General features: G+C 28.9%; 1 protein-coding gene, 1 long non-coding RNA gene and 1 pseudogene across 2 annotated transcripts; all 3 read right to left on the bottom strand.

Moving 5' to 3' along the window:
• Nucleotides 1–10,866: 10,866 nt before the first annotated feature.
• Nucleotides 10,867–13,459, bottom strand: LOC113380909. Its single transcript, XR_003367494.1, has 3 exons — nucleotides 13,299–13,459; nucleotides 11,504–11,666; nucleotides 10,867–10,978 (listed from the first exon to the last, which is right to left on the bottom strand). It is a non-coding gene; the product is annotated as an uncharacterized LOC113380909 (long non-coding RNA).
• Nucleotides 13,460–13,989: 530 nt separating this feature from the next.
• Nucleotides 13,990–15,169, bottom strand: LOC113380907 (annotated as a pseudogene).
• A 1,620-nt stretch (nucleotides 15,170–16,789) lies between these two features.
• On the bottom strand, nucleotides 16,790–19,141 carry LOC113380908 (dnaJ homolog shv-like; the record flags this gene model as incomplete). The annotated part of the gene is given in 6 exon segments (XM_026619958.1): nucleotides 16,790–17,206; nucleotides 17,317–17,527; nucleotides 17,832–18,176; nucleotides 18,755–19,032; nucleotides 19,035–19,060; nucleotides 19,062–19,141. Coding segments are annotated over 6 exon segments (1,005 nt in total), but the record flags the coding sequence as incomplete, so codon positions are not given.
• Between the last annotated feature and the right edge of the window lie 854 nt (nucleotides 19,142–19,995).

Here is a 19,995-nt window from a genome sequence, read left to right as displayed (position 1 = left end):
GTCGTTGGTTATTGAAATAAATAAATTTGGTGTAGAATAAATTCTAAATATACAGACAGTTTTCACTGTTTTATTTATATATCACTCATAGACATGAATAATTTTGAAATCTATTAACGAAAGCAATTTTCTAATAAAATCATAATAGTTTTAGTGGAATTGCTTTTAAATTTTGATAGAAAATTTAGTTCTACATTAAAGGCAACACGTGAATCCATTAAATATTATATAATACAAACTACACACTAACAAAGTTAGCGCACAAAAAAAGAGTCTTACTGTGTACTTATTGAGAGTAGAGTTGGTTAAATATTTTGAAATATAAAAAATTAAACCAACGTCAAAAGAAAAATATTAATTGATTCAAAAATGTTTAATGTTACATTTTTCTTTAAATTTCGTTTATTTTAAATAATCAAAATCAAATGACATTCTGTGAGAAAACACAAATAAGCAATTTGAATTATCTAGTGAAAACAAACCACTCCTTTGGCAAAGTTGAAAAACAATTTAATGAATAACATATAATAAATACTACTTTTTACATTTATGATTATTTTAATTGATCATTACAATTTTTACAAGTGTATTTCAATAATTAAATATTTTATAACTACTTAGACTAATTTTATAAAAAAATTAAGTACAGTAATCTATGTGATTACATATTGATTTGATCAGTTAGTATAAGTTTTACAACTTAAACAAAATTTTCATTCGAATCAAACAAGTTTTTTTCACCTAAATTTACTGCGATCATAATATAATAATCTACACAATTCAAAATTATGTATACAATTGTTTATTATAAAATAAATCCTCAAACAGCTTAAATGGTGTTCATAATAAAATAAAAACCAATTTTCAAAATATAGAAAATTTAAAAAATTTATTTTTAGAAATGTGAAAATACCATACTATTTATATATGTCGAACCACACACACACATACACATCACAAACATTATAAAGTTATTGGTATATATAAGAACGCAAGTAAATATATACACACTGTAATACTATGCTATACATAAATTTAAAATCTTGTTCAAATATACGTTGCCTAACTTTAGCTTTTTTATGCCTGTAAAGATTTTTATATATTTCTCAAATTCATATTACTGCAGGCCAAAATATCAGACAAAAGTTGGAAATTTTGAGACTACTCTCCCTTCCTGATAGTTACCAGAGCAACAGGGAACGTGCAGGAAAAATTATAGCTTCACTAAAGGTTGAATACATTCAAACATTGTTAATATTACTTATATTTTTATTACTATTTATTCCTTCAGGCCAAGAATCCTGCCTACCATCTAGATTTCGACACCAGGATTTACATTTCCCTCATGATCCAGCCAAGGCAGCGCTTCAACGCGATTGCCCAAATGTTCTACGACTCGGATATCATGTCTATAGATTTCACAAATGGAATAAATAAAAATAACAGTGATAGTACTGTCACCAAATACGATAGTGCTGCCATTATGAATCAGTGGGTCGCCAATGTTACAAGGAGACACATTACGGAACTGGTCAACCATGGTAGGTGGTGAATTTTTAATAAAATTGATTTTTAATTGATCACATATTGATAAATTTATTTTGCTCCAGCGGATGTTTATGGTGCTGTTATGGTGCTGTTGAACGTCTTATACTTTAAAGGCGAATGGAGAAAACAATTTCCTGAGGAGAATACAACGTTGGGAAAATTCTACCTGGATGTCGATAAGTAAATCACATAAAAAATAAATTACATTTTAATATATATATATATATATATATATATATATATATATATATATATATATATATATATATATACTAGATGATCCGACAGACGTTGTCCTGTACCCACGTCTACAATTTTTTACAATCCTCTACTAATGTCTAATATATACAGTTTACCTAAAAATAATAAGTATGTTTTTTAAATTACTCTTCACACCAAAATGCATATACATCAATATGAGTGATGTTAAATGTTCTTAACTGCTTTAAATAAAATGATGAGTCTCAATTTCCACACTAAATGGGAAATTGAAGTTTTTCAAACGGTACAACAGATTCAGAAAAAATTAATATATAGTATCCGCGGTAAAAGTATAATACTACCTTGGATTTTTTTTAATTGTTCCAATAATGTTGCCTACAATTTTTAATAGGTTTTTAGTAATTATAATATCTAAATTACATTTTTCTTAGTAATAATTTAATATACATTATTAACAGGGATCCTTAGCGCCAACTTTGCCAATTCTAGTATTATTTTACCTGTTTTAGCCATAGACCTTATATACCCTAGACAATATTAGAATACCCCGTGTTATATACATTGACCCAGTGGCGGAACCAGGGGGGGTCACGGGGGTCATGACCCCCCCTGAGCCTGTTTTAGGACATGGATACAACACTAATTCAACAAAAAAATTACTTCATAATGATTTTATTTATGTATTTTGTTACCAAACTCTTTTTATAACTTGAATATTTAACTTATTATAGACGAATGGCAAAGTCAAAGACTCCTAAAATTTAAGGATCTTCTAATCGTATTGCGAATATATGTTCTATACATAATTTTGAATTAGGTATTACAGTTTAAGAAAAAAATTTCATTCAAAAGTAAAAAAATTAAACTAATTGTGAGTGGCCCTTAGACATGAACGTTTTGTAATGCCTAACATCTGTAAAATAGACGACGTAATATAAAAATAATGACTGATTTAGAGTATGCCTTAATGCAGTAGTAAACCATTCTGAAGTGAGAAACTAATGTTTTTTTTTAATATAGTAGTTATTTTTAACTTCCCGAAGGAGAAGTTTATGTTTTCTTCAAAAAATCTGATTCGCTAATTTTATGTTTCCATTCAAATCTAATGAGACCAAATTTGGAAAAAATGTGTGTGTGTGAACAGATTTTTTTGCCGTAAATCGACGTTTCGTTCACGTTTTAGCCCGCAATTTTGAATCGATTTTGAAAATTTAAAAACCGTTTGATAGATATTGGTTGGGAATCGTCTTGATTAGTTTTTGGTAGAGATCGTCCGGGCCGTTCTCTTGTAATAAAGTGTTAAAAAAAATTGCGACGATTTTTATGAATTTGTTTTTACGGTAGATCCATTGCCTTATAGATCATGCTAAAATATTTCCGCTCTACGACAAGTCGTTTAATTTTAAAAATTCGTCAAATTTTGCAAAAATTAGTATCGTTTTTTTGGCGTTTGTCAAAATTAAACCTTCCATCGACGTTTGCTCAAAAACGCTTGAATCGATTTCTGAAATTTAAAAGCCAATCGATGTATTTTGATGTGGATTATCTTTTCTCAGCTTTTTTCGACGATCGCCCGAGCCATTTCTTTGTAATTTAGAAAAAAGTGTTAAACTTTTCGCCAACATTTCGATTTTAAAAAATCAAACGCTTGTTCCAAAGAAATTAGTTGCGAAGGTGAAAATCTACCGAGCCGTTTTCTTGTAATTAACAGTTAAAAAAAAATAAGCCGATTTTTATGGAACTTTTTTGGCGATATATATCATGGTCTTATACAACTTACTGAATTATTACGGCCTTACGACAAGTAGTTTAATTCTAAAAATTTATCAAAGTTTGAGAAAAATGAGTAGTTTTTTGACGTTTGTTTAAATTAAAATCAGATGATTTACTTGGTATAACAATATAGTACTTGTTTTTAATGAACATACTAAACCACTAAAGTCCTACGGAAACTGGTTCAATCATGAATTTTTTGATTTTTGAAAATTTGCTTTTAGAAAATACTCCGAGTTAACGTGATTGTTCGTTTTCAATTATGTGTCATAAATCCACTCGGAATACTTTTAATCACTCCTAAGTTAATTTATTTTTTATTGATTAAGTCGATTATTTGCACATATCGGGAAGTTCATGTAACTTGCTTCAAGGCAAAATTCCAATAAATAGTTGAAAAATGGTTTAAACATTATACATAGGTGGAAAACCAACACATACAAAATACTAAACCGAATACATACGGTGAATTTTCTAAAAGCGCGGCCAAATAATCCAAACTTTAATAATCCAAATCCAAAAGTAAATCACTTGTCGCAGGCCTTAATATAGTTTAGTATGTTCATTTAGAGCAGAATCTCTATCGCCATGCAAAGTTTCACCAAAATCATAAAAAAATTAACAATCTATTATGAAAAAGAAACGATTTGACCGATCTTCACCAAAAACCTGATTTTTTGACAAAAACATGAATGATAATTTTTGCAATTTTCTGCCAATAGTAAAGAATCGAATCAACCAATTGACTCACAAAACCAATCAACACAAGTGCTTATCCAGTTTCATTTTATAGTAATAATTTTAACATCAGTTCAGACGAGAAAACGTCGAGGGAAGGTCAAATATTGAACCACGGCAAAGACGCAGATTATTTTTAAAAAAATGCATATATATATAGGGTAAAGAGGGTCCAATTTAACTATGAGCAATTATATTGTGAAAACTAAACGAAAAACATAGTAACAAATAAGACACATCAAACAAAAAACTATCTGACTATGTTTAGTACATCTCCCAGCTAATTCATCACTGTAGAAATTTGTTTTCTTTTGCTGTTTTTCAAAAATTTGTCGCTTGGTTTTTTTTACCTCATGGGCGTGGTAAAATCGGACGGCGAGAAGACAAACAACCCAATGTATTATTTTTAATTTTAATGGAATTTAACGAAATATTAGCAACATTATTCAGCCAAATTTTATGGATACATTTTTTACAAAGATAACTCTATCTATATAACCTTGATTTGATATTTTGTCCAAAATATTCATCAGCAGAGTTGGAATAAATATTTATTTAATTTATCTCTTGTAAAAATGCTTTTTTAAACGTTGTAAGAATGGCTGGTTGTACAATTTTTCCCTCTACTTTAAAATATTGTTGTTAAGAAATCGTTAAAACTTTACTCGTCTTTGAGATATCGGTGGTATACCTTTCTACCTGCGGAACTTTAAGCCCCGCTCTATCTTATATATATATATATATATATATATATATATATTAAATTTGTTACATACTAAAAACCTTTGAATTATGACCTCCCCCTAGCGCCGAAGCTGGATCCGCCACTGCATTGACCGCTAGTCTCCATACATTTCTCAGGTACAAGGTACATGAAGGTGCTCCACCTCCCCTTTCTCCATCCTCCTCCTCCTCTTTCCCCTTTTTTTCCTTTTTTCCGCTTTTTTCACATTTTTTTTCATTTTTGATGCGTTTTTTTTGCATGTTGTGGTTTTTGGGTAGATTCTGGGTGTTCTGCAGGCATCTTCCGCAATGTGTCCCTCTGCGTGTGACCTGTCGCATCATGAACCTCAGGTTGACCATCACTTTGTGTCTTCGTTTCAGGATCTTTCTCTGCGCCTGCCATAGCCAGCCACCAGCACTGCTCCATTTTTTTTACTTCAGAGTCGGTCGTCGTTGTCTTCAGCTGGATTCCCCTCACGTTGTGCCTCCAGAGTGATTTCACCGAGTATGCGGTCGCTTAAACCACTCGGCTATTTGAGTTATTGATGATAAGAGTTATTTTTATATTATACTGTATTAATATTGAATTTGAATAAAGCATATGTCTCATACACATCTCTCTTATTCATCATCTGCCTCTACCCTTCTCTTTCCCCAGTTTTTCCACTATCTTCGTCATCTCACTCTTTATGTATCTCTCTTACAGTCAAGTGCGAACCTTGAGTTTTTCAGAAATATACTAAGTGTCAAGGTCGAACACATTCGAGATTTGCCGAGGTTCGAACCCCATTTATCTGAAAAAAAAATTTGGAGCCAATAATTGTTCTAACTGTATAAATAAATAAGACATATAGATTAATAATTAAATTTATTGAGTGTCAGAATTACAAAAATCGACATAATATATATGCATATATGCATATAGGAATGGAAATTTGAAAAGCGTAGTAGAAAGGTGGATACAATTACAGTTGTATGCTGCACATATTTATGAATATCATACAAAGTTTTACTGGAATCCATATAACTTCTATTTGTCATGTAATATAATATATAACTCACCAAATATGCCTTATCCAGCTTTCTCAAGTGCCGTTCATTACGAATTAAACAGTGACATAGCCCTGCAGTCAAATTACTTACAAATGTAGAAGTTGCTTAGAAGCTAAACCGTGCAGAAGTTTCTCTAGTTGATACTGTACGAGGATTTATTTGTGTAGCACAAATGCGAAATTAATTTGCCGAAATCATTTATACACACTGTCAGTAAGTTGCTTGACTTTGCATGCTTAACCGTTCCAGATTCTCGGCGAGCGTTCGGCTGCTCCCTTCTTTGCATGTAGTAGACGGGGACAACTAATTTCTCATATGAAGGTAAATCAGTATTTGTCGAAAACCCAAATTTTTTTAGAAATATGTTTAGCATAGACATCAGAAATATTTTTGTTGAATAAGTTTTTAAACTGCTACTAATAGATAATGAAATTTTTCAACTCTGCAATTGAAGAGTAATTATGATCTTATGGAAATAATACATATATATATATATATATATATATATATATATTATTACCTTGAATGCGATGCATGCGAAAAATGCGCCAACACGAGATTCGGATATATAATTCATAATATAGTTTTTCAATATCTTTAGAGAAATATATATTTTCCTTGCATCGTCTACTAATCTTTGGACAATACTTTTAAAATACGTTGAAAATTTAACTTTAAAACAATAATCTGATACACGATGTGAAAGTAAAGATGAATACATACAATTCGGCTCTTACACTATTATTTAGGAGAAGTTTATGAAGCAAGTTTAGAAAATTTAAATAACGAAAAATTAAATTTCAAAAATACAACATGAAATACGAGTCTTTTATTCACGAACTGTTTTTGCTTAGAATTATTTTTGCTCTCTTGCTTGGTATGATTTGCTCAATAAAATAAATTGCATTCAATCTCCAAAATGGATAAGTAAAATGTTTCAAATCCCAAATAATAATTTTACACAAGCATTAGAAACTTAAAAATATTTTTGCAAACAATATACTGAACTAAAATTTTTGTTTATCATAAAATGGATATTTGGATAGAAAATAAGAATTTAAAAATAGATAAAATTTAAAGATACGGCAACCCGCGAATCGCCTCGATCATCTAAATAAATTTAAAATTAATGTATTTTATACGCTTTTAGATTAAGTTTTTCAAAGCAAAATTTATTGACTAAATGTTCTGGGACTTAAAAAAAGGAAAGTATAAATTATTGAGATGTAAAACTATAATCTTTTAAAAAATTTTTAGAACATATTAAATTTATCAACTTTTAAATAAGCAAGAGTACTTTGTAAAACTAAAAATGAAAAAAACTAGTTGCATTAACTGTAAATTCTTTGAATTATGTTCAAGATTTTAAAGGAAATACTTATAACTTAATTTAAGAATTCATATTTTGCATTAAAAATTAGTTCACAAAGTGGTAAGATTGAATGTCGCATATTACTAATTTTATTTTCTGTTTGAAATTCTCATTGTTGGTGAATTAGAATTACCTTTGTCATTTCATTTTTCCTACACTGGTATCTTTATACAAATTTCTTTCTAAACGGGATATGAAAATGTTTTCTTCTTCAAGCAATTTATATTTATAGTACATCGCAAGATCTGCAAATTTATAAACAAGATTGAGAACGAACGCAGACGAAAGGATGTCCTTTGACTTTATCTTCACATTATAAATATAACCAAGTTATTTCATATAAAAGCAAAATGTAATTTAATTCAATGCAATAAGAACAGTTTGAATAGTCTTTTCTGTAAATTATTTGAAATTATGCACTTTGAAATGCCACACTAAGTACACTCAACTTGCTTGCTTTTCAATGCAATACTTTCATTATAAATTCATGTTCGATTTATAATATTGCATTTTAAATGTTATAAAATTGCATACATCATTTTATCGGTATTAAATTTGCAAATATAATTATAAAATTTTAATAATTTGAAACTGAAGATCATTTATTTAATCATTAAGTTAATTAATAATACGTACCTACATAGATAAACAAGTATACGTATATGTTATTACCTGCAAGTTATTAAATCTCAATTGAAGTTTTGTATTTTTGAAAGTAATAATTTAATCTACTATTAACTTTTTTAACTATATTAAAGAATAAATATAAAAGTTCTAGGTAAAACACCTATTTACTTTCACATTTTCAGTCGTCAATCATCTTCATGCTTCCCCAGTCATCTTTGTGATTATACAAAAATTAATTAATGATTACAAACACAATATGTATATGAATATTATTATAAGCTAGTGGTGCATAGCATCGTGCCTTAAGCCAAATTGCTGGAACTTTCCGTATCAAAAATTAATTTTTTTTAAAGAGCTTCAAAATACTTTGAAAAATTTTGATTTTTGAGAATTTTCAAACTTAATCAGTTTTTCATTTTGTCAATACAAATTAAATGTTTTTTAAACAATTCAACGCTCATTATCTCAAAAACTGAATTACCACTTTTGACACTTTGTGCACCGTATGTTTGAAACGACTGGATCTGCCTTTGCCAAAAACGAATTAGCACGTCTTCTTATTAATACAAATTAAATGTTATTTGAATTATTCAAATCGGTTGATCCGTGTTCTCTAAATTGTCGACGAAACTTGTATCCGTACACACACATACATACATTTTTTTATAAAGTATGCCAAAGTGTTCACAAAACATTTCGAATGTAAAGATTTATAAAAAATATCATTTTCGTTTTTTTGCGACTACTATAACTTACCCTACGGGAAGTTAAAAAATAGTCTAGTGAAATAAAATTGTTATTCCATTAATAATTAATAAGAAAAATCATTATCATAAAATGAATGTATTAAAAAATATTAACTGTTGCTTATTGAAAAACAATACAAAATAATACCAATAATTAAATTAATATAATTTTCTCTGAATTTCCCAAATTCCATTTTCCACTAGGATTTGACTTTTGATTTTTCCACACTTTGAGAATCCTTCCCCGCCGGAAGTTCTACGTAGCAATAACTTTTGCAATTAGACACTTGCGGCGCTGGTCTCGCGTTTTACAGGAAACCGACGAGCTGAGCGGAAGTATTCATAACCTCAAATTTTTACTGCCCGACAGTTAAGTCTAGCGCAGATATGAAAAATTACCAGCGACGTTAGCATGTGAATATGAATTTCCTGATTTTTACGATCGCCGCCGATTCATGCTGCATCACGCTTTTGCAAATTAGGTTTTAAAATGTTATTCAAGTTTCATTACTCGTATAAAGTCATATGCAAAGTAATATTGCGCTTATAAAATTGGTTGTGAAAGAATTTGTTATCTTATTATTTTTGTTTGGGGTGAGTTACTAGTTTGCGCTATGGTAGATAGATAATTATTAAGATTTTCATGACGTAAATAGTTTTTGCGTATCAGTCTTCTCTATACTGTATTTACTTTTTAAATGCACAATATTACAAATTAAACAAGTTTGCTAGTTGCTAAATAAACTACCCCTCCAATTTGACGGGCTTCTGTAGAGTGAGGTAAAAGTTTGAATTTCGTCAAATTGAGAGATTTATCCATACATCTTAACCCAGTATTTTTCTCGAGTGGGCAACCCAACGGTTAACCGAATTCATTTATCATTTCTAATCACATTGGTCAATATTCAATTAGTAAACGAGCCCACCCATGATGGGTCATCTCAAAATATGATACTATCTCAAATGTCTAAAAAAAAGCGAGCCCACCAATCAAAAATTTGCTTCCGACGTCACTGGTTTCATGTAATACTTTTATTAAAACATAGAGAAGAGTATAAGAAATCCAGAAGTCGAAATACAATTTTATTCTTCAGAATTAATTATAAACTGTAATAACTCATATTACTATTATATTAAATACAGAAAATATATAACATCTATCATATGCCTAATCTATATGCTTATGGTAAATTACCAAGTATTTCTTTAAATTACCTTATAATATTTTAATACAAATCATAACTATATTCTAATTCCATTTATAATTAGTATATTTTCGTAAGGATAGTCAGCATAAAAACTAATAACTCTTCAACGAATTCATATGCACAAATTCTTGCTCTGACAGATAGACCAGTGTGCAATTTGTTAAGCAGTAGCAGTAATTTAAATCATTCACTACTAAGAATATTTTTTAACGTTTAAATGATATCAAAATGTATCACTCTGTTCTCCTTATTTAAATAAATTTGTTATTTCTTAGCGTTCACAAATAATCTAATAATTAAAATAGTCAATTTATCTGTAAAACTCTGTTTATTTTTTTCTGTGCTCTTTTTGCATTACAACACATATTTCTCTATGATTTTTCTTGGGCACACTGGGTAAAATGTGTCAAAAATGATATCAAACAATTGTAATTTATTTTATTTTATTTTATTTTATTTTATATATATATATATATATATATATATATATATGTTGTTCTGAATACCCATTTTCTTGCCTAGCTATATGAATTTAAATTGCTTATGGTAAATTACCAAGTATTTCTTTAAATTACCTTATAATATTTTAATACAAATCATAACTATATTCTAATTCCATTTATAATTAGAGTATTTTAGTTTATATCTATCTGAAAATGGTTCAAGACATTTAATTTATTTTTGATGAATTGATGTAATATGTATTAATGTACATCATTTCTATTGTCTAATATATATATATATATATATATATATATATATATATATATATATATATATATAGGGATACAGACTACTGTTCTTAAAATTATTTAACTTACTAAATAAGTAGATTACCTTATTATAAACATGATGAGGAAACATACTGAAGTGTTTGTTTCGGGTAATATATCTTCTTTTCAAAGTAATATCCGAATATATCCAATTATTTAAGTGAAAACAGCCATGATGTCTTTATTGGTAATTATCTGAAAATTAATTGTAATAATTATCTTAAAAGGATGGCATAGCATGGTTACTTATGAGAAAATAAGCATATTAATGGAATTCAAAAACATTCAATTATTTAATAAATTATATCAGTAACTATTTATGTCAGCATCTCAATTTTCACTTATACTCTGAGGAACGCTGAAACCTTCAACTAAAAATTATAACGAGATAAATCTAAATTTATAATAAAAATAGAACTCTTTCATAATCAATTGAAGATCATTAAAAAACCTCAGAATTAAAGTGCCTTAAATCTTACTACGTCTGAATTTTGATGAAACTTCTGTTTGTATTGTGAGTTTAGGTTTGATACTTCGAAAATGTAAAAATGTAAAAATGTAAAAATAAAAATAATCAACTTATAAAGTTCTGCCTCTTTTTTCCTAACTTTTTATATTTTAAATATAAAGCATTTTTTGAGCGTATCACTTAAAGGCCTAGATAGCAAAACTAACAAATAAACTTTTTATTTATGAGTAGTAAAAAAAAACTAATTTTACCTGATCGAATGGTTTTTGAAATGTATTATCCTCTTCCAAAAGTGATTCTACATCTTCCATTAGCAAACTGTTTCTTTCCAGGGCACGGTTTATTTTCAAATTTTCTTAGCGGCGCTTGTATGATATTAGCCTCCTTCGGTTTCTCTTCGATGTGATCTATGACCTTAAGATTATAATGTTTATATTTCTTTGCCAAAATAACTTCAATAATTGATAAGAATAAAATAATAAAAATTATTTTCTTGAATTCCATTTTTAATTTTTGTTCTATTGACCAAGTAAGGTTAATAGTTTTTTAGCAATAACACGACGTAATTGCTGCGTAATTCTAACTAATTATTGGGTATTTCAACATCCGTATTTATTATCTCTTGTACATTGAGTGTATCATATCAAAATGGGCGTATTCGTATGTACCCTAAAATATTTTATTATCACTTAGCAAATATATATATATATATATATATATGTGTGTGTGTGTTTGTGTGTGTGTTTATTTATTAAATAAAACAATAATAGATACCAATTAATTGTTATCATTTAGAAAGCTGGTGACATCTAACATTTTATCAGTTATAAACAATATTAAATCGAAGAAGACATCTTTCAGAGTTTATAGATGATTCTTTCGATGCATAGCAATATATTTATTTATTATATATGCAAAAAATATTACGGATTTAAATTAAATTTTTACAAACTACAATTTTATTATTATTGTCATATTTTTGCAGATTTTCACTTGTGATCATTGATTGCAAAAATAACCTCGAGTGAAAATAGCCATTCGAAGGCATTGCTACAACATAACGTTTCATCAAAAATATTTAATTAATTTAATAATTATTATCTTTATATTACTTCACGAAACCAATTTTACTTTATAAATAAAACAATTTCGATATTTGATGACAATTTACGCTATGAAAAAAATATAAAAGATAGAAGTATTTCCATTTCCACAATAGATAGATAATAACGTGTAAAATAAGTAGGTTCAATAAAATATATATTAATAATTAAATAATTCTATGCAAAATGTTAGCAATTATATAATCATATTTAATATAATTTTGAATTATATAATTTTTAATTGAAAGAATTCTTAAGCTTTTACGTAGTTCAGAAAAATAATCATATTAGCTTGTATTTAGAAAATCTTACATAACTAAATCATTTTAATCAATTAATTCCTCCTTGTTTATCTACGTTAAAAATAGTAAATCAATAGGTTAATAACCGCATCGCGGTCGGTTAAACATTAGTACTTTAAAAATTTACATGGTACTTCAACAACTTTGACAAATAATTATTTGTCAATACAAATAAAATGTTTTTTAAATTATTCAATTCGGACGCTCCGTTATCTCAAAAACTGAATTACCATATTTGGCTCTTCTGCCCCGTATCTTCGAAACGGCTAGGCCTGCCTTTGCCAAAAACTAATCAGCACGTCTCCTTGTTAATACGAATCGAAAGTTTTTTGAATTATTCAAATCGTTTGATTCGCGTTCCCGAAATCATCGACGAAAATTTGTGTCCGCACATGCACACACACACACACATACATCCACTATTCCTATAAGGTATGCCCAAAATATTCAGAAACCACTGAAACGTAAAGATATGTGATAAAATTGCCATATTAAAAATTTCATTTTCGATTTTTTGCGATTACTATAACCTACCCTACGGGAAATTAAAAATAAATATAATATCTTTAGTACTTTGGCCGAATCTTATAAATATCTACAAACACTGTCATGGAAAACTTGAGCATGTAATTATTACTCACTTTGTTGAAACATTTTTTAAATTATCCTCTAAAAATTCGCCTGCAAGAACCATTTGCCCATCTTTTTCCAGGACCGCAACTTGGATTCCTCGGCGGAGCAATTATAATGCTAGCTTCTTTAGCAGTGCTTTTAGATTCAGCAAAGTTTTGTCCACTAATTGCCAAGTAGCACAGTAACACAATAAATATTAAACCAATGCAAACTTTCATTTTTTATTATTGTTTCACCATAAAATAATTCCACTGAAACTTAATAAGTTATTTTCTCTCAAAGTGCTATTGCTATCACATCATGGTTATCTTGGTTTCGGTTCAAGTTCAAAACTGAAATAATGCGCACACGATAAAGTTTATCGTTGTTTTTAGCATACTCAGCTATTTTAAATAAATAATATGAACACGAAAAAATATGACGAACACGTAGTGGATATACGTAAAATTTTGCTTAAACAGCAATAAAATATTCTTATGTTAATGATGATGTAGATAAAATATAGCAATAATAAGTTAAGATTTTCAAATTTTATATATATACTTGCAGGGCCGGCTTTAACACTACCAGCGCCCTGGGCGAGATTTCTACGGCGCCCTTCACCTGCAATTCAAACCCATTTGGAAAAAAGAAAAACATCTAATGAAATAACCGTTTATTAAAAAAAAATATTATAAAAGATAACCATTAATAGAACCACTAATAGAATTTTACTTTTCTGGCCTTTCTATCAGCAAACTCTTTTACAAGGTTGTCGAAGTCGATGTTTTCAGCAATTTCGTTCTCAATTGACACAGTTGTTAAGTTTGTCAATCTAGATTGCGAAATCGCTGATCGAAGATAGGTTTTTATTAGCTTCAGCTTTGAAAAGCTCCCCACTAGCAACCGTTACAGGTATAGTTAATAAAATTCGCAATGATATCCATACATTTGGATACAGTTCTTGTAAGTTGAAATCTTTGATAAAATTTATAACAAAAATGGGAGTAACCACATTTTTATCAGGTGGGATGCCAGACTTATAAGTTCATCACATAACATACAACCATCTATGTCTGATTTAGAGTCTACAGTTAATTTTAATTGGAGATCACTACAGAGCTTGAGAAGGTCGCGTTTTTCTGGAATCTGTTTAATATTGTACAAAAAAGACCAATATTCCGAGTACTCATTTAACTGTTCGAACCATTCATTGATTGAAATTAATGTTGTCCAAAAGACAGTTGAAAAATTCAACCTCAAATTTTTTTTCTGTAGAAGTTATAGGGTCATCGCGTGCAATTTCACCAGCTTGACGCTCAATTTCTAGTTCTTCAGCCAACTCCTTCGCAGTTAAAATAGCGCTTTTAAAGCCCGTATTTCTGTAGTCTTCCAAAAAATTGCCGCATTTTTTCAACATTTGTGTACATTTACCAAGACCCATATCTGTTGACTGTGGAGATTTACTTACAACATTTATTTGATGAAGTATGTCATACCAAACAACCAATGAAACTATGAAGCTGAAATCTTTTAGTTATTCGGCTAGAGTAGTAGTTTCATGAGACATTTGAACATCAGTTTTCTGAGTTTCAAGAGCCAAAGTAATCAAAGCATCATGGATAGTACTAATTTGATAACGGACTACTGTAACACTACTTATTCTTGCTTCCCAACGAGTGTCACTGTGCTTTTTTATAGTATATAGTCCCAAGTGATCGGTTAGAATTTTCCATCGATGAACAGAAGCTGAGTGGTCTGAAATATCACCCTTCATAGCTAATCGCAAGTGCTCCTGCATGACTAGATGAAATTTGGCTAGTATTTGTACAAAGCCTAAGAACTTTCCGTTATTTGGCGTATATACGAGTAGTTTGTCAGAAGTGCCTCTGAACGCCATATTGTTTTCGGCTAAATAAAGTGTGATATGCATCAATCTAGACAAAACATTATTCCATCGTTTTTTCTATTTTTAATCGTAGTTCAGCTTCAATCCATGAAAAAGTAAAACTTCTTATGAAAAGTGCTATTTTCATGATTTTTTAATATTTCAGACAAGTATTTCCAGTTGTTATATCCTTGAGATACTAAGTTCGACGTTGAGCTACTATCAAATAGTCTACAACAAAAACAATAAACTCAATCCTTAAAAACGGAGTAAATTAACCGACGGCGCTGAATTGTTTCATTGTTTGTAAGAATTTTTGTGAAATGAGAATTAGAGAAATATCGGCCTGCATCATTCTTCGGATAATTATCAATGCGAGTTTGCACTAGGCCACTAGTAATTATGTGATCAATGATTTTGCCATTTCGAGTGACTGGCCAAGTGGCCAAGTTCGCTATCCCATGCGAATGAGCTGAGTTTGTTACGCTTCGCTACAATAACGCTAGCTTTTTTTTACCAAAACGTTAAAAGGACAATGTGTTTTGACAATAGACAAAAAAAAACGCTTAATTTAGGGAATTTACGAGACGACTAAGCAGACCTCGAACTATGAGCATCAGCCGGAGGGGCGCCTGCAGCGCCCCTTTTTGCCGGCGCCCAGGGCGGTCGCCCACCTCGCCCTACCCTAAAGCCGGCACTGTATACTTGTAATAAACCTGTTCGATTGAGTTCAAATACCGCGATCAACAGTGAAGTGGCGCGTATCAAAGTTAATAAAATACTATTTGTTTGGATTAAAATTTTGTTTTCTGTGTATAACGTTATAATCTATCCTTGAAATTAATTAAGAAATAATTTCGGAATATTTGAGTGAATCGAATTTGAATAACAAATTTAAAACAATCTGTCACAAAACTGTTTCAATACATAGTTCCGTAATTATCGCGTGTGCTATATTATTATTACTAATATAAAGTAATAAATGCTTTTTATGCAGAAAAATAGCAATAACAAAATTAGAAGACATATAGAGCAATAGTATGTTGGATCTTTATGTAAACTGAACTAGCTAAATGTGTCATTATATCGAATTATTTTACTGTCTTATTAATAACGAGCGAATCACTGATATCAGAAATGCTACTAAATTTAATAAAAGCAAAATTGCATGATTACTTACACATTGCTAATATAATACCCATATTAAACAATTTATTGGAATTGTTATTAAATATTTAAGAATAAAATGAAAATATTGCAGCAGCATAGTTAAATTTAAGATTCATACGATATAACATTTTAATTACAAAATTCATATATAAAAGGCCCAACAGTTTGTTTTTTTAGTTTGAGAGAAATATGGGATCCAAAAGTATATTTTCGTAAGGATAGTCAGCATAAAAACTAATAACTCTTCAACGAATTTATATGCACAAATTCTTGCTCTGACAGATAGACCAGTGTGCAATTTGTTAAGCAGTAGCAGTAATTTAAATCATTCACTACTAAGAATATTTTTTTAACGTTTAAATGATATCAAAATGTATCACTCTGTTCTCTTTATTTAAATGAATTTGTTATTTCTTAGCATTCACAAATAATCTAATAATTAAAATAGTCAATTTACCTGTAAAACTCTGTTTATTTTTTTCTGTGCTCTTTTTGCATTACAACACATATTTCTCTATGATTTTTCTTGGGCACACTGGGTAAAATGTGTCAAAAATGATATCAAACAATTGTAGTTTATTTTATTTTATTTTATATATATATATATATATATATATATATATAAATATATATATATATATATGTTGTTCTGAATACCCATTTTCTTAACATGTTTTTACTGTAAAATCAACTTTCTTTGGTCAGTTTCTATTTGTGTTGTGCTAAAACTAAAACCAGAATCACATTGGGTATTCATTTATATAAATAGGCAATTATAGGTAGTTTCAGTCATATTTTATGCCTCAAAATTCCATTAAAAATCTCGGAGACCATTATATATTTTATTATTTGATGCCTGATTCAATAGATCTCGAATTTCTAAAAATGAATTAAAAAAATAGTTTTATCTAAAGAATGAAAGTGAAAATTGTTGAATGCTAATATGTAATATAAATGTATGAGAATGAATTTTATAATATTCATCTTACGTTGTTTTTGTTCATCAGTAAATTCTTGTTTGGGAAATTCAACATCAAATGTTATATAAAGAGTTCCATGTAAATTATTATCTTCGTAGTTTGGCATTCCTTCACCCTTCTTGCGTATGCGAGCTCCTGGCCATGTTACTTTATCTCGTTGAATTGTTACTTTATGACCATCCAGATGTGTTATGTCCATAGTGAAACCAGTTAAAGCATCCTAATATTATTAATATTTGTAAGTAGCAAATTTCATATAAAAATATATACATTTGCAATCCATGTTATGTAAATTTGATCTAGTTCTCTTTTCATATAAAAATGATTCCAACATTAAAGTTATATTTACAACTTATATTTTTTATGATATGATTTCCATAATTAATAATACCAATTAATTTAATAAAAAAAAATTATATAAAAACGTGAAGTTAATATCAAGATCTAGTATAAATTAATTAAGCTCAGTATTTTATATATATTTAAATCAAAATAATATATTTCTTAAAGTTGCAAAAAATTACCTGTAAGCTTAATGTAATATTTGTATATAAATCATCTCCTCGTCTTTCAAATTTGCTATGAGGAGCAGTTTTTATTTTAATTATCAAATCTCCAGGATCTCCATCCAGATGAGGTTCTCCCTCAGCCATAAATCTAGTTTCCTGACCATCAACCATTCCTAATTCAATTTCTACTTCTAATGTTCTCTCCTCATTTACTAATTTTACATTTGGACATTCATCACAAACAGTTTGCTGAATCATTTGAAATCTTCCTGGACCAAGGTTTCTTGTAACCATTTCTTGTCTGCAATTACATTTCCGTGTTCCACTAGCTGGTTTTATTACTGGCTTGTTTCTCGTAATCTAGAATAATAATTAATAGATATTTATATATTTTTTTATATATTAATGAAATATATTAATATATTTCATTTCTCGTTATATTGAAAGCATATGAAAGAACATTTAATGTGATTTTGTGATACAATTGGCAGTAACTTTTAAATGTAATTTAAAATATATTTGGACATTAATAGAAAATAATAAATAAAAATTAAATATATTAAATAAATCATTTGTTAATGCAAAAAATATTTATAAGCTTGTAGAACGACACATCTCAGAAGGAAATCTCCCAAAGAATAGTGAACGAATTAGCTTTTTTGATTAATGTTCAGAAATTGTGAGCGATATGGGTGAGTATTTACCAACTAAAAATGATGTCTCTACTTACAAGTAGTATAACCAAATATATACATAAAAAGATTGATGTGCAGAAGTTATGAATGATATGGGTAATTATCTACCAACTAGAAATGTATTGCTACTTACAAGTAGAGTAAACACTATGACACATAAAAACGAATATGAGTAGATAGAAAAAAAGATATAAGTAAGTACTGCAGAATTTAAATGTATGAATTATTCTCTTCATTACTTACTTCAACAAAGTTGCCATTGTAAAGTTCTTCTAATGATACTGTCAAATCCATAACAATATTGGCACCTTGGGGAGTCTCATGTCTCTGGTCACCGGTATCAAAATGAAATCCAAAATCTCCAAAGAAACTCGCAAATGGATCTTGATTATTCATCATGCCATCTTTCTTCAAACATTCTTCACCACATCTATCATACTTTTTTCTTTTGTCTGCATCAGATAATACCTCATAAGCTGCTCCAAGATCTTGAAACTTCGAGGCTGCATCTGGATCGTTTTATTCTTATCAGGATGCATTCCTTTGCTTGTTTCTATAAGCTTTCTTAATTTCATTTAACGTCGCACTACGAGATACTTTTAATATTGAATAGAAATCTCGTCCAGCGGGCTAGTAAAAAATAAATACTTAGGTTAACTAACACTAAATAACACAGTTTGTACGAAGGAATCATTGTAAAGCAAAAATTAAATTTTGATCATAAGTAAGTTCTTATAAAACAATGTGTTTATGTTATAATTTCGTAAATATCATAGTTTTAGTCTATTATTCAACGTTCGTTAACTAATGATCAAAATGCCGAAAATGACAGCTAGACACATTGCATTTGATGTTGTGTTGAACTCCCATTGGTCGAGCGATTTAAAGTAGGGTTTATATCATAGATTAATAGATGCACATACAAATAAAGAAAACACCACTAGTTAATTTATTTACACATTTTTGTTTTATTGCAATAATCAATCATTACGAGTATGTACTTCTACAAAATCTGATCATATAAATGAAATATATTCACTATAAATATAAGATTATTTACGTGTAAATCAACAACTGTTGAAATACTTGTAAATTAAATTAATTTCACTATAAATGGCTAGAGAGCAAAATAATCGAATATCGGTATAGACCTAATCAGATTATATTTTATTTAAATTATAACACTTTTATTGTTAAAATTAAAAGATTCAAAAAAACGTTGGTTCATTTTCAAACAAAAGAGGCGCTCAAGTTTCTGAAAACGCAGGCTTCGACCAAATGTGCACACCTTATAGTTGCACATCTATGATACTATCTACCCATACTATGGGTGCGTTGTAAGACTTGATTTTCATTGTTGAAGTTGTTCGTAGAAATGTTAACCTAAAGACACATTGTTTTTTTTAAATATAAGAAAGATATATATATGTTCGATGTGACGCAATATGTATAATAAAATAAAATATGTATTAGAAGTTATAAAT

This window comes from Ctenocephalides felis, unplaced genomic scaffold, assembly GCF_003426905.1.
Source record: "Ctenocephalides felis isolate EL2017-DRISC unplaced genomic scaffold, ASM342690v1 CF-g0.4_SCAFFOLD_02457, whole genome shotgun sequence".
Classification (NCBI taxonomy): domain Eukaryota; kingdom Metazoa; phylum Arthropoda; class Insecta; order Siphonaptera; family Pulicidae; genus Ctenocephalides; species Ctenocephalides felis.
Note: the sequence above shows the minus strand (reverse complement) of the source record. Positions and strands in the feature narration are given on the sequence as shown.